Raw genomic sequence first — 11,671 nt, 5'->3', positions numbered from 1 at the left:
AATTATTATACTGAAGTTTTTCTTGACAGCATTTTTCCACGACCACTAGGTAACGCTGTTACCACTAATTAACTGTTACAAAATTGTTGACTTCAAATGTCAGAAATATCTCTGTACTAAGAAAAAAAAAAATTGTGGAGTTTTGTTTGTTTGTTTGTTTGTTTTGTTTCGTTTGTTTTGTTTTGTTTTTCTATTGACCTTTTCTGTGGGCAAGAAAAACTAGAAATTTGCAGAAAGAGAAACAGGTTTGGAAAGCCATGTCCTCCTTCCCCAGTACCTGATATGCCCTGGGTAGTCTCTGTGAGCCAGGTCTCTGTGAGGGAAGATAAAATGAAGTTAGGTACTTTCAGCAAAAAAACTTGGGAGGAATAATCTGAAATTTAGGTACCCGTTGGAAGGAATAAGCCTGTGCAGCAGGAGTGGCTGAAGGGCAATGACCTTGCAGGATGTGAATAGTTGCCAACTGAGTCTTGAATTTGCAATGTAAATGACCACCATGGAGAGTTGGTAATGTACTGGGCCATGTACCCAAAATTTGGTCTCTAGAAGAAAACCTTCTAGCAGAATCCCATTGGAAATTCTCAGCAAATCCTAATTAATAGGATTCAAAAAACCAATCAAAGTTATTTTTAATTTTTACAGGAGATTGACTTGTAAAGAAGAAAAGGATTTACATTTGTACAGCTTCTGCAAGCAAAGGGAGATACTGTTATATTTACTTATTACTTTATTTACTTACTACTTTTTATTTACTTATTTGCTGTATTTATTTATTATTTACCTGTGAAAGAGAAGTTAAACATCAGAAAAGCCAAATAAATGTCTTGGATGATAAAAGTATTAGCTATTTCTGGCTATTTTCTAGTGATCACATTCCAGGGTCCAGTTGCAGGGTTGGCACACTGTTAGTCCAAATAACAGCATGACCTGACTGTCACCCAGCTTCTCCTCTGCTTTTCTGTGCATCACTCCTGTGGAGCACGTTGAAATAAAGGACAGTGAGGCTGGAAGGGACACTGAGGTGGTGGATTCTATTTCCAGTTCTTACAAAGATGTTTTGAGCAGTATATTCTATTTTTTTGCTTAGATACTGCCAGTGAAAATAGTCACAACCTGGAGCAGTGGGTGCAGGGGCTCTGGGCTCTCCTCAGTGCCCAGCTCTGCCTGACTCAGTCTCTCCTGTCGTGAGCTGTGGCAAGGAGGAGACACAGCAGGAAGCTGAGTGGAGTCAAGGGAAGGCGTGTGCTGGAAGAAAGCCTGTGGCAGGAAATCTGGCACTGGGCAGTTGCCCTGGGGAGGGCAGGGTGTGTGTTTGGGGAGCTTAGAACCACTGCAGGTAGAGCACGGGCTCATGGCTGTGAGCAGGGATCCTGGTCTGACTCTGGTAATTGTCTGCATTTTGGCTTTTGAACTTCTTGTGTTTAATAGGTGGGATGATGCTGTTAGGTAATTTAATGTTGATGTGTTTTAAATAGAGCTGTTGCAATCAGGTTTTCTGTTCTTGGAAGTCTCTGTTGGCTGAGATTTGCCTTTCTATCTCAATATTACACTACAGACTCTTCTCCTAATACCATAGACATTGTCTCCAGAAGGGTGGAGACAGTGAGTGTCCCTCTTTCCATTCATCCAGACACAAAAAATAACTGTTTTCACTTAATTTATAGGGGTGTGGCAGCTCTGTTTAGATGGAAAAGTTAGTATTTTGGCTTAGTCCAACACAGTCTTTTGATTCTCTTGCTTCTCATTGTATGCTGCTTTCCCCTGGTTATGACTGCAGGACACGTACAAGAATTTGCATGTTTCACTGACTTTGACAAAGAGCTGGTTTGTCACTGGAAGGTGCCTGCACAAACCAATTGCTCCAAAGAATTCCTGCTCTACTACAGCAAGGAAACTTCTTCTGTATTGTAAGTATTTAGTAAGATGTTACCCTGCCATTGTTAGAGCTTCATGTATCCTACTGCCACTATTGGCTTCATACTGTGGGTGTCCAGGACCAAATGCACTTCAGATTATTCCTCTAAAAGTAAAATGGGTTATTTCCTTTGAAGTAAAATGGGTTTCAGCATTTAACAGCACACTTTGTTCAGTGGTCTGCTTTTCTGTAGCTTTCTGCTCTCTTAGTAAAGAGGAGGAATCAAGTGCTACTGGTAGGAGTGGTAGGGCTCTTAGAAGTTTACAAAACCTTAACTTCATGCAGAATTTTACCTTCTTCATGAGAAATCTTATTTGATTCACTGGCCTTAGCCTGTGTGAAAAATAGTTTCAGCTGGAGCCCAGGTGATTGTCTGCATGTCTCCATGTTGAGGCAGACTTGGCCCTGTTCTGAGCAGGGCCAGTCATCATGTCTTACAAAAGAATTTGGGTTCTCCTGTTCTCACTGCATGATTTCCCTGCACTAGCATTCAAATAACTTTGCTCATACACTGCAATAAACCCATTCCTCTACCTGTCCCTTTAGAGGCTGAAGAGTGACAAACGATGGTATTTGGGATCAATCCTTAGGCTTTGTCAAGTTTTTAATTTGTGCAATACAGATATCCAGGGCGTGGCTAGGGAGGGTGGGTTGTTTGGGGATCTCAGTTTTGTTTTGGAAACATTTCTGAGCACTGACTTGTCTCAGTTTTGATTAGTTATATGTTGGGAAACTTGATTTCATCTTTTCAAGGATATAGTGTGTCACATTCTCTTAAACATCGCATAATTTTGTACCTGTTTTTCAGAAACATATGTGTTCCTGAGAATGAAAAAGACAGTTTAAGGTGCACTTGTACAATATATCCAGATTATTTTGTATCAGGCCTCACATATATTCTAGCCCTACAATTCAATGGCACTGATATGTGGAATTTCAATGTTACACCAGCCCTTGTTGGTAAGAATTTGTTTACTTTGTCACTGGTACATTTGCAATCCTAGCTAACTTCTCATTCCTGTCACCAGAACAATTTTTGCTTATCAGAGGTGCAAAGTGTTGTGGTAGTTTAAATGCAAAATGCATTTGTTTTAGAAACTTGCTTCTGGATTAAATCCTTAAGGAATTAATGTAAGTAGGTTATCTTTTGTACATTTTACTTGTGGCTTACAGGATGAAGAGGAATCATGCTACTTTCAGTTTCTAGAGAGAAACTTGGTTATTCTTGCTGAAATTCCTCCCATTCCTGTCTCTGTCCTACTCTGATCTTTCATGCCAGTTGAATCATGCTACATGACAGAGGATTTCTTACAGTAATTGCTGTTGGATTTTAACAGCCAGTGCTGAAAAGTTGAAGAGACTGCTCCTAAACAGGACAGAGTGCAGAGACAGTTCATGTTTCTGCCTGGGCCCCCAGTTTGGTCAGAACAGTGTGCTTGTTGGTAACACCTGTCACCTTAAACACTCAGAAAAACCTTTTTCATACCTTAGGCAGGCTGAAGAGCTGGTTCTTTTCAGAATAGTTGACTGATGCTGCTGCTTATCTGCCAAATAAGCAGAAGTCCCCATCAATTTCCAAGAGACAGGGAGCCAGGACAGCTTGGCTATGGCAATGGAGCTCTGTGCCCACCCAGCCTCACAGCTGCTGCTGTCAGGTCACAGGTTGTTCCCTTTTCTCCAGGCTCAAAGCTGCATCCAGTGCACCCAAAGGCCATGCAGTTCAGCCAGCTTGAGGCATCAGTGCTTGTTAATGAATACCCTGAAGCTGCTCAGATTTGGCCTCTCTATTCTTGTGCTACAGCATATGAAAAGTGCATTGCCTGATGATAATCTGGTCTTTGGCAAATGCTTCTCTCTCTGCTTCTCTCTATCAGTGCTCTCCCATCACCCTGTCATGTATTTTTTAACATACAGTTAAGCCGAGGGCCCCAAAAAATCTTGCCATTGAGAAAGCTGAAAATGGTAACTTCAATCTGAGTTGGGAGGAGAGCCACTCTCATTCATCCTTGCTCTCTGGACAGCCAGTCATTTACGAAGTGAAGTACTGGAGGAAGCAGCACCCGACAGAGGTAAGACACACCCTGTCTCTTCCTTTTCTGTCTCCAGACCTTTAAGGTTTAAAAAGTCTTCTAGAAAATTACTTCAGGAACAATAGTGTAAGGGCCAGCAAGAGCAAGTCCCTCAGTGTTCCTGATTACACACTTGGCACAGTTCACTTTGCCCCCAGGATGGTTCAGCTGGAGGTCAGAGGACTGAAACTTCTGCCTGCTGCCCCAAAATGGTCTGCTGCTTGCAGTAGGCAGGGCAGAGATTGAAAATGCAATGCTTTTGTTCCCCAAACTTCATTTGCTCCTTAGACATCAGGAAGCTGGAGGTTGGTGGCTCTGTACTAATAATCCAGCATTTGTGGGCTGGGCTGCTCCTGTAGCAGAACGTGTGTGGTGGGGGTGACAAGTGCCACCTGCTGATGGCATGAACTGCAGATCACACACAATCATTTGGTTGTTCATCTGGGAAGGGTTACTGGGACACACAACACTGCTGGCATTTAGCTGCTGTCACTAACCCCTCATCCTACAAAGAAATCAGAGTGAATTTCCTCACTTTCTTTTCAGGTTTCTGTTAAAGCAATTAACTACCAGGCAAAAAGCTTTGAGATTACTGCCAACTCCTTGAAGAGAGGCTACGATTATGTTGCAAGTCTCAGGTGTAACTACATGGACTTCCCAGCCTACTGGAGTGAATGGAGTGAAGAAGTTGAATTTCACTATGGTAACAGTGTCAGAAATAGCAGCTTGGTAATAGGATGGTATATGGCCTTACATACTCTGCTGCTCTCTTGGAGGAGAGTTATGGACCCATGATCTTCATCATTTTGAATGTAATGTGAATGCACCTGTAAAGGCTTCCAAAAACTCTAAACATAGAAAGGCAGCTCCTTGGGAAACTAAGGAAGAGAAGACCAAGGGAGGTTGGGTTGCTTAGCCTTGTGGAAAAAAGGCTGAAAGGAATGTGTTTATTCTTTATAAATATTTCATGAGTAGACAACAAGGAAGCAGAAGAGATATTTGAACTAAACAGCAACACTGATGTGAGAGCAAGTGGGTATAAATGAACAAGATATATCTATACATAAATAGATATATATAGCTGTATATATATGTGGGCTGCAAGTCAAGCAGTATTTTAATAGAGGTATGAGAGTTTATGAAAATCCCTGAAGAGCAGCAGAGAGAACAAGAAACATAGCTGCACTACAGGGGCAATGATAATGCCATTTTAGCACTGTGTGACAAGCCTTGTCCCCGAGGGGCAGCAGTGGCCTTGCAGCACCTGGGGGCTCTCCCATCTCTGCCCCAGAGGCTCTGACACACCACCCACCATGCTGCAGGCAGCTCTGGGGCTCTGCTGCTTGTGTGCTGGGTGCTTTAGTTTACATCCTTTAAAAGATTTTTTTTTAAGTTGCAGAAGAGCAGCAAATGATTTGGCTGTGCCAGTGCTTGCATTTAGATGCATATTCACATGTAAATATTGGCTTGTTTTACAGATTACCAGGTGAAGGCTGAAGACATTCTGCAGATGGCTGTGCCCACATCCTGCATACTCATCATGGCAGGATCTGTAATTTGTTACTTCTGTTTCAGCAAGTAGGTATCCTGCTTGTTGCAGAGTTTATAGAGTAATGGTTTAAACAGATATCAGTGTAGCTATCGATTAGCTGAATGTCTGCTAGCACAGAAATCTCATGCTTTGGGTTTTCTCAGTGCTTTTATCTAGCTGTCTGTGAGCAGAAATTTTATAAACACAAGTCAGTTGCACTGTGTCATTTTCTGAATAATCTTTATTAATCTTACTGGAAAAGGCCTATTATAGAAGGGAGTTGTCAGTTTTGGACCCTAATCTTTGCTGGAGTTCAAGTAATGATGGCTAAATACCTTTATTTCTTTTAAAATTTTTGAATGTTAATGTGAAAGTGAGGTCCTGTCTATTTCCCATATGATTTTAAACATGATTAGAAGAAGAGGTGACTGTAATTGTGCAAAGCAGTGACATACCAAACATACAAACATCTTTCCACTGTTTTAATGAAAAGCAGGAGATGCCCAAAACAAACACTTTCTGTTGCTGCAATGCAGATGCCTAAAAGGGAAAGGAGAACAGAAGAGAGAAGTGTACACTGATTAAGCTCAAGCGCAGTCAAAACAAGTAATTTTCATTCTTCCCTTGCAGGGTGAAGAAAGAATGGTGGGATCAAATCCCAAATCCAGCAAAGAGTCATTTGGTTGCAAAAAATGTCAAGGTAATTTAAAAGCTTTGCAAAAAATACCTTTTCCTTATCAGAAGTAGAATATGTAATAATTTCTATTGTCTGTCTAGTGTAAAGGATACCCTAATCTCATTTGTATCTATTAGTTTTCAGTTTCGTGCCACTTTGATGAAATTAAGTTCCCGTTCCATGACTTAAAGCAGAGTCACATGGAACAACAAATGTAAGTAAGACTAAAAAAAATCCCTCTACAGCATAAAATTGTTTCCTGTATCATAAACATTAACTGTCCTTTCCTTTTGACTTCCAAAAACAGAAGTTGCAAGAACTGTCTGGCTCAAAGTTTGTCAAGCCAAAACTTCAAGGGAAAAGATAACATCAGAAATGTTGAGAAATCTTGCAGCTGCCACAGCAAGTCTGGAGAGTGGTTGCCAAAAGGCAGCAGTGCAGTTTTAACCCCTGATACAATACCAGTCGAAGAGTGTGTGGAAATCTGTGTGTGTTTAACAGACAGTGAAAGTGAGAGCCAAGAAGAAACTGGCAACCAGGTCACTGTGTTGGAGCCCTGTGAAGGCAGCATTGGTGCTTTCAGAGAGCACAATGAGTTACTGGCTAACATGTTTGATGCACTCCTGGCAGATGAAAATAACATGCAAGACAATAACAGCCCAAACATCCCCACAGCTGAGCAGAAAACCTTAAAGAACATTGGGTCAGCAAATCCATCACAGCAAAATCCAAAAGCAAGTGCAGCCCAGAGTCTGCAACCATGTGATATTTCTCATACAGCTCCCCTTTTCACCAGAGCCTCTAAAGATGACTACAATTGTAGTACAGCCAGCAAAGAGTCAGAACTATCAGAAGAATCCTTTGAATCTGGCTATCAGAGCTCCAGTATAAATTCTGCTTCTCTGGATGCAAGAGATCTTCAACAAATGGTTCATCCAAGCCTTTTTCTGTGTGGTTCTGAAAGTGAGCTTGACTCTTGTGTCCTGATCCAGGAGTCTACAGATAAATCCTTGTCCAGAACCAATACAGACAGAATGAACAGCCCTGCAGACAAGAGTTTTGACAGCTTTGTGTCTGCGTCCATGGGCTTGTGTGGTTCTGGCTACAAGAGCTGTGGCACCCTTTTGCCTCCGTCCGCAGAGCCCTGTGGCTCTGCCTACAGGAGCTTTAGCGTGCTGGTGTGTGCAGGCAGGGAGCCCAGCAGCTCTGCCTACAGGAGCTTCAGCGCCCTGGTGTCCCAGCCCGCGGCTGGCGGGGGCCCGGCGCTGGCCCGGCCAGGTGAGCCCCCCGCCCTGCCAGGTGCCCCCCAGTGTAGCTGCAGAGCTCCAGCTGCTCAGCCCGACAGCCCCCCGTGTCCCGGCGCCCGGCTTGGTGTTACAAACACATCTGCAGAACATTCTGACCTTCTGTCTTTCTCCACACCTGCAAATGAAGGTGCTTCAGCTTTTCTTTCAGAGGAAGAAACACACAAGCGAGTAATGTATCAAAATGCTCAAAGGAAAGCAAATACAGTTTCTTGCCCCATTGCACCTCAGCCCTCTGGTTATCAGCCTTTTGGCAGTCCAGCTAAACGGAACAGTCTGTGCTGGGATGGTGACAATGAGGGAACTTGGAGATGCAGGGGGAAGTGAAGAGGTGCTGAAGCATGCAGGTGGGGCTGGAGGCTGTGGCTCAGCAGCCAGCTCACCACCATGGCTGGGCAGTACTTGGCTAAACTTAGAAAAACCGCAGAGCCCCTGGAGATCCATGGCTCAGACAAAGTGTTACCTTGTCATCTTGTAACTCCTCTCCTGACTCTCACACCATTCACAGTGTGTGGGGACCCCAGACTGGCACTTGCAGTTAAAAAAAAAAGACCAGTAGAACTGCTAATGGAAAACAGCAGGAAGAATGAGAAAAAAATGAAACTTGTGCAAACCCTTGCCCGAGAGGATAACTGCTCTATGGAGGTAGCCTAGCCACATAGTTCAGCCACTAGACTGAACCAGTCTTTGGAAATAAACTGTATGGCAAGTTGAATTGTTGCTTGTGTTTTCAGCCACGACTGAAGTGAGGGCTGCTGCAGGTCAGCCATGGCTCCTTGGGCTGTAGCACTCCTGCCTGGGACTGGCAGCTGGGGCAGGATGCAGAGCCCTGGGACAGCTGGGGTTAGCAGCCAGCAGTGGCAGCCACAGCTCTGCAGGGCCAGGGCCAGAGCTGGTGTCTCCACCTGTGAACAGTCTCTAAAGGGAGCTGCAGCTGCAGGAAGCAGGAGTTCCTAGTACAGCTTCTGTGGTTATTGTCCTGGCTGTGTGTTGCTTGGGAAGCACACAAAGGTGATGTGGAACGTGCTGACACACCTGAAACTGGGATATAGGTCTGGGTCCAAAGGGAAGGTGATTTGATTTATCACACAGCTTCCATAACTTACTTATTTTGGGTTCCATAAATTATTTAAGGCCTGTGTGTTTAGTCCTGGCATGGGGTGTATGTTTCTGTATCTACTCAATTAAATAAAGATTTTTCTATACCTGCTCGACCAAATAAAGGAAATAAAGATTACTATCATTTGCACTTAGACAGTGCTATAATTGATGATTAGTTTCTTATCTCGTAGAAACAAGCAGTTACTTCAGCACCTGTAAAAGGAATTGGGGATTTCTAAGCAGTGTTCCTTCCCAGAAAGATTATCCAGGGTGTGGTCCAACAGCATACCTTCATGGAATTTTTTTTCTTGTCCAGTCAGAATGGGACTTACCCTGCACATTTAAGGCAGTATGTACTTCTTGTTGGATAATTATTCAAGAAGTTCTGCTGACAGCTTATCTACAGCATAATTATATATTTCAGTATGGTAAATTCCACCCTAGTATGTTGGCAGCAGCATAAAACAGTTAAGACCCATTAAGTAGTGAGGTTATTCTATTGAGATATATACATTCATTCTCATTTAGAAAACTATTTGTATTGATCTCCGTAAGGAGGGAAACCATAATGCTAAGCACAGCAACTGGTGCTGCAAATCTCTCTTCCAAGTTAGTAAAGTAGTAGAGGCATCTATGTAGGGACACCAGTGATCCTTTCTTTCCATTGTACTCCTGTTGCCTCTCTTGTATTCTTTGTGAAATCCTCCATGAAGCTTGTGCTTGGCTGGAGGGGTCTGCCAGCTTTGCTGCAGCACGTGCTTCCCTGCTGAGCCCCAGCTCCATTCTGCCTTTCCCTGGCTTTTCCCTTCACACAGCCTCGCCCCCCTGGCTGCACATTTCTGTACCGTGGCTTTTCTGTGCAGGGTTACTCTTCCCTTTCCCTCCCTTCTGTTTCTCTGGGGAAGTGGAACCTCACTCCCAGAGCAGGGGTATCCTGTCGTGTGTGTTTGTGTAAGGCAGGGCTGAGGGGCACGTGGGGCTCACCCTCCCCTGTGCCAGCTCCAGAGCCAGCTGAGTCCCATCCTGCAGCCCTGACACTTGGGCCATCTGTAGCCATTGCCAGGCTGTGAAACCCTGGTGGGTTCCAGGGACAGATTTCTAGCTGGGGCTGGTGATCTGCCCCTTGGCTGGTGAGTGGGAGTTGAGAGTTTGAGCTGGCACTGAGGGGTCTGCACGGAGGTCACCACCCTGGGACCAGCCTGCTTATACAGAGAGGGCATCTTGCCCTCCCAGGAGAGGAGCTTTGGTAGCCTCCAGGCATGTCCTTTTTGCTACTGCAGGGCTCCTGCCAGGACAAAATTACTGATCCTGGTATATTCAGTGGTGTTCAGTTTGTTTTGAAAGACTGTCGTGCAAGTGAAAGCTTGTGCCAAGTTTTAGCCTAGTTATAATGCCATTTATTACTTGCTCACAATCACTCCACCTCCATATCTTTCTCACTTGAATGTCTACCAAATACTAGCAATCTGACTCACCATGAATGAAGTAGTTTCCTGAGAAAAAAAAGCTTGTGCATTCACAGTTCAGGAGAAGCTAGTTCATATTCACTCTTTTTCCATTGCAGAGGTGCCACAGGTGTGGCTTATTTTCATTTCTCTTCTGAACAGAGTTGTCTCCTTGGAAATACATACCTGTAAGGATCAGCTGGTGGCAAATTCCCACCAATCATGAGGTTTATCACTGCTCATAGAAAACTAACAATTGCCACAGGACAAGGGTGATATGATACTAGTATAGAGCAGAACATTGAGGATGTGGAGTCTGGTTCTTGGGAGTAGGGACAAGTTAATTCAGGGTGAAGAAGGGGTCAGTTTTTAAATAGCTTGCCTCTGCATCTTGCTTTGTGACCCTACACTGTGCAGGCAGGGTGCAAGGATGTTCAAGTGTTGACCCACCACAAGCTACAAACTCGGTATAAGAAAACCAGTTCTTTTATGTGTTGCAATGATAGGGCCAAAGGAGCAAAGGGCTGGAGAACTAAATGAGAGGATAGTAACTCCCAAAACCCTGCTCCCTAAGGTTTACCTCTGACCATGGAATTATGTGGCAAAACTCCTTAATGAAGAGAGGCTGAGAAAACAGTTTGTTTTCTCCTAACCATGTCTTTTCTGTAGAAGCCTCTTAGGAAGCATGACTCATGCAGTTTGTGTTCTAGCCCTGACACAAGTGCTTCCAAAGTGTGTTATTTTGTATGCAGTTGTTTTTACAAAAATTAGGTGATTTTTATTAGTTGCTGGGAGGACTAAACCTGGGCAAAGCCCAGGCGTGTGTGTTCATGCATGCACAGAAACACACAGACATTTCTCACCTCTGCAGATTGCTGAATACAAGATCTGCTCCAGGCTCCCACGTGATGTAGCTTGATCTGACATTACCCGGAATTTTTGCATTTCTCACCACGCTCCTGTGACTGAGACCTTGCAGTCATGGCCACAGCCCTCAAGGCCTCTCCTGCTGCACCCAAGTCACAAGGTTGGAAGCCAAGCAGCAGCTCAGCAGGAGCTTTCTGGTAAAAAAAGCAGGGAGACCAGAGAGCTGGTTTGGTTTTCAACTGCAGGACTTGTGTTTCGAAGAAGATTGCCCCAAAGCAGAGAAAAACACCATCTAGTGAGGAAGAGGGCAATTTCCAGATACCTCACTAACACAACAAAAATTAAAGCTTAGTGAATTGCCATACCTTGGCCTGTTTTTGCAGGTGCCTCATAGTAGCTATCAGCAGCACTGACTGCTGGATTGCTAAATCCTGACTCTTTTCATTCCTTGTGACAAGCTTATCGAGAGGAACTTTACATCTCTGCTGAACTCTGGCTAAAGGTACTTTGCTCTGTTTTCCCTTTTGCTGTCCTGCTTCTAATCTGCCTCTCCTCTGGCTTTCTGTAACATTGGAATATCCATACTGTCCCTTCAGGAAGAGTGCAAGATGAAAGAAAAACTGGCAGCAGCCCTAGTTGAACAGAATGTGGAACTGGCTGCTGTGGCACATTTAGCGGCAAGAGGGGAGGAGCAGCTGTTTTGTTCTTCTTTTGCTCTTAGCCAGAATGCTCTCTATAAAACTGACCATCTGTGCTTGAGACC

At 44.0% G+C, this 11,671-nt stretch overlaps 1 protein-coding gene across 1 annotated transcript; it reads left to right on the top strand.

Annotated features, from left to right (window-relative positions):
* Window positions 1-1,363: 1,363 nt before the first annotated feature.
* Window positions 1,364-11,302, top strand: IL4R (interleukin 4 receptor; the record flags this gene model as incomplete). The annotated part of the gene is made up of 9 exons (XM_079320301.1): window positions 1,364-1,907; window positions 2,724-2,875; window positions 3,830-3,984; window positions 4,531-4,687; window positions 5,463-5,562; window positions 6,146-6,215; window positions 6,329-6,405; window positions 6,499-7,469; window positions 11,292-11,302. The coding sequence occupies exons 1-9, from the start codon at window positions 1,768-1,770 to the stop codon at window positions 11,300-11,302; spliced, it is 1,833 nt and encodes a 610-aa protein (XP_079176427.1). The 5' UTR covers window positions 1,364-1,767.
* Window positions 11,303-11,671: the final 369 nt, after the last annotated feature.

The sequence above is a fragment of the Erithacus rubecula genome (assembly GCF_903797595.1).
Source record: "Erithacus rubecula genome assembly, chromosome: 17".
Lineage (NCBI taxonomy): Eukaryota > Metazoa > Chordata > Aves > Passeriformes > Muscicapidae > Erithacus > Erithacus rubecula.
Note: the sequence above shows the minus strand (reverse complement) of the source record. Positions and strands in the feature narration are given on the sequence as shown.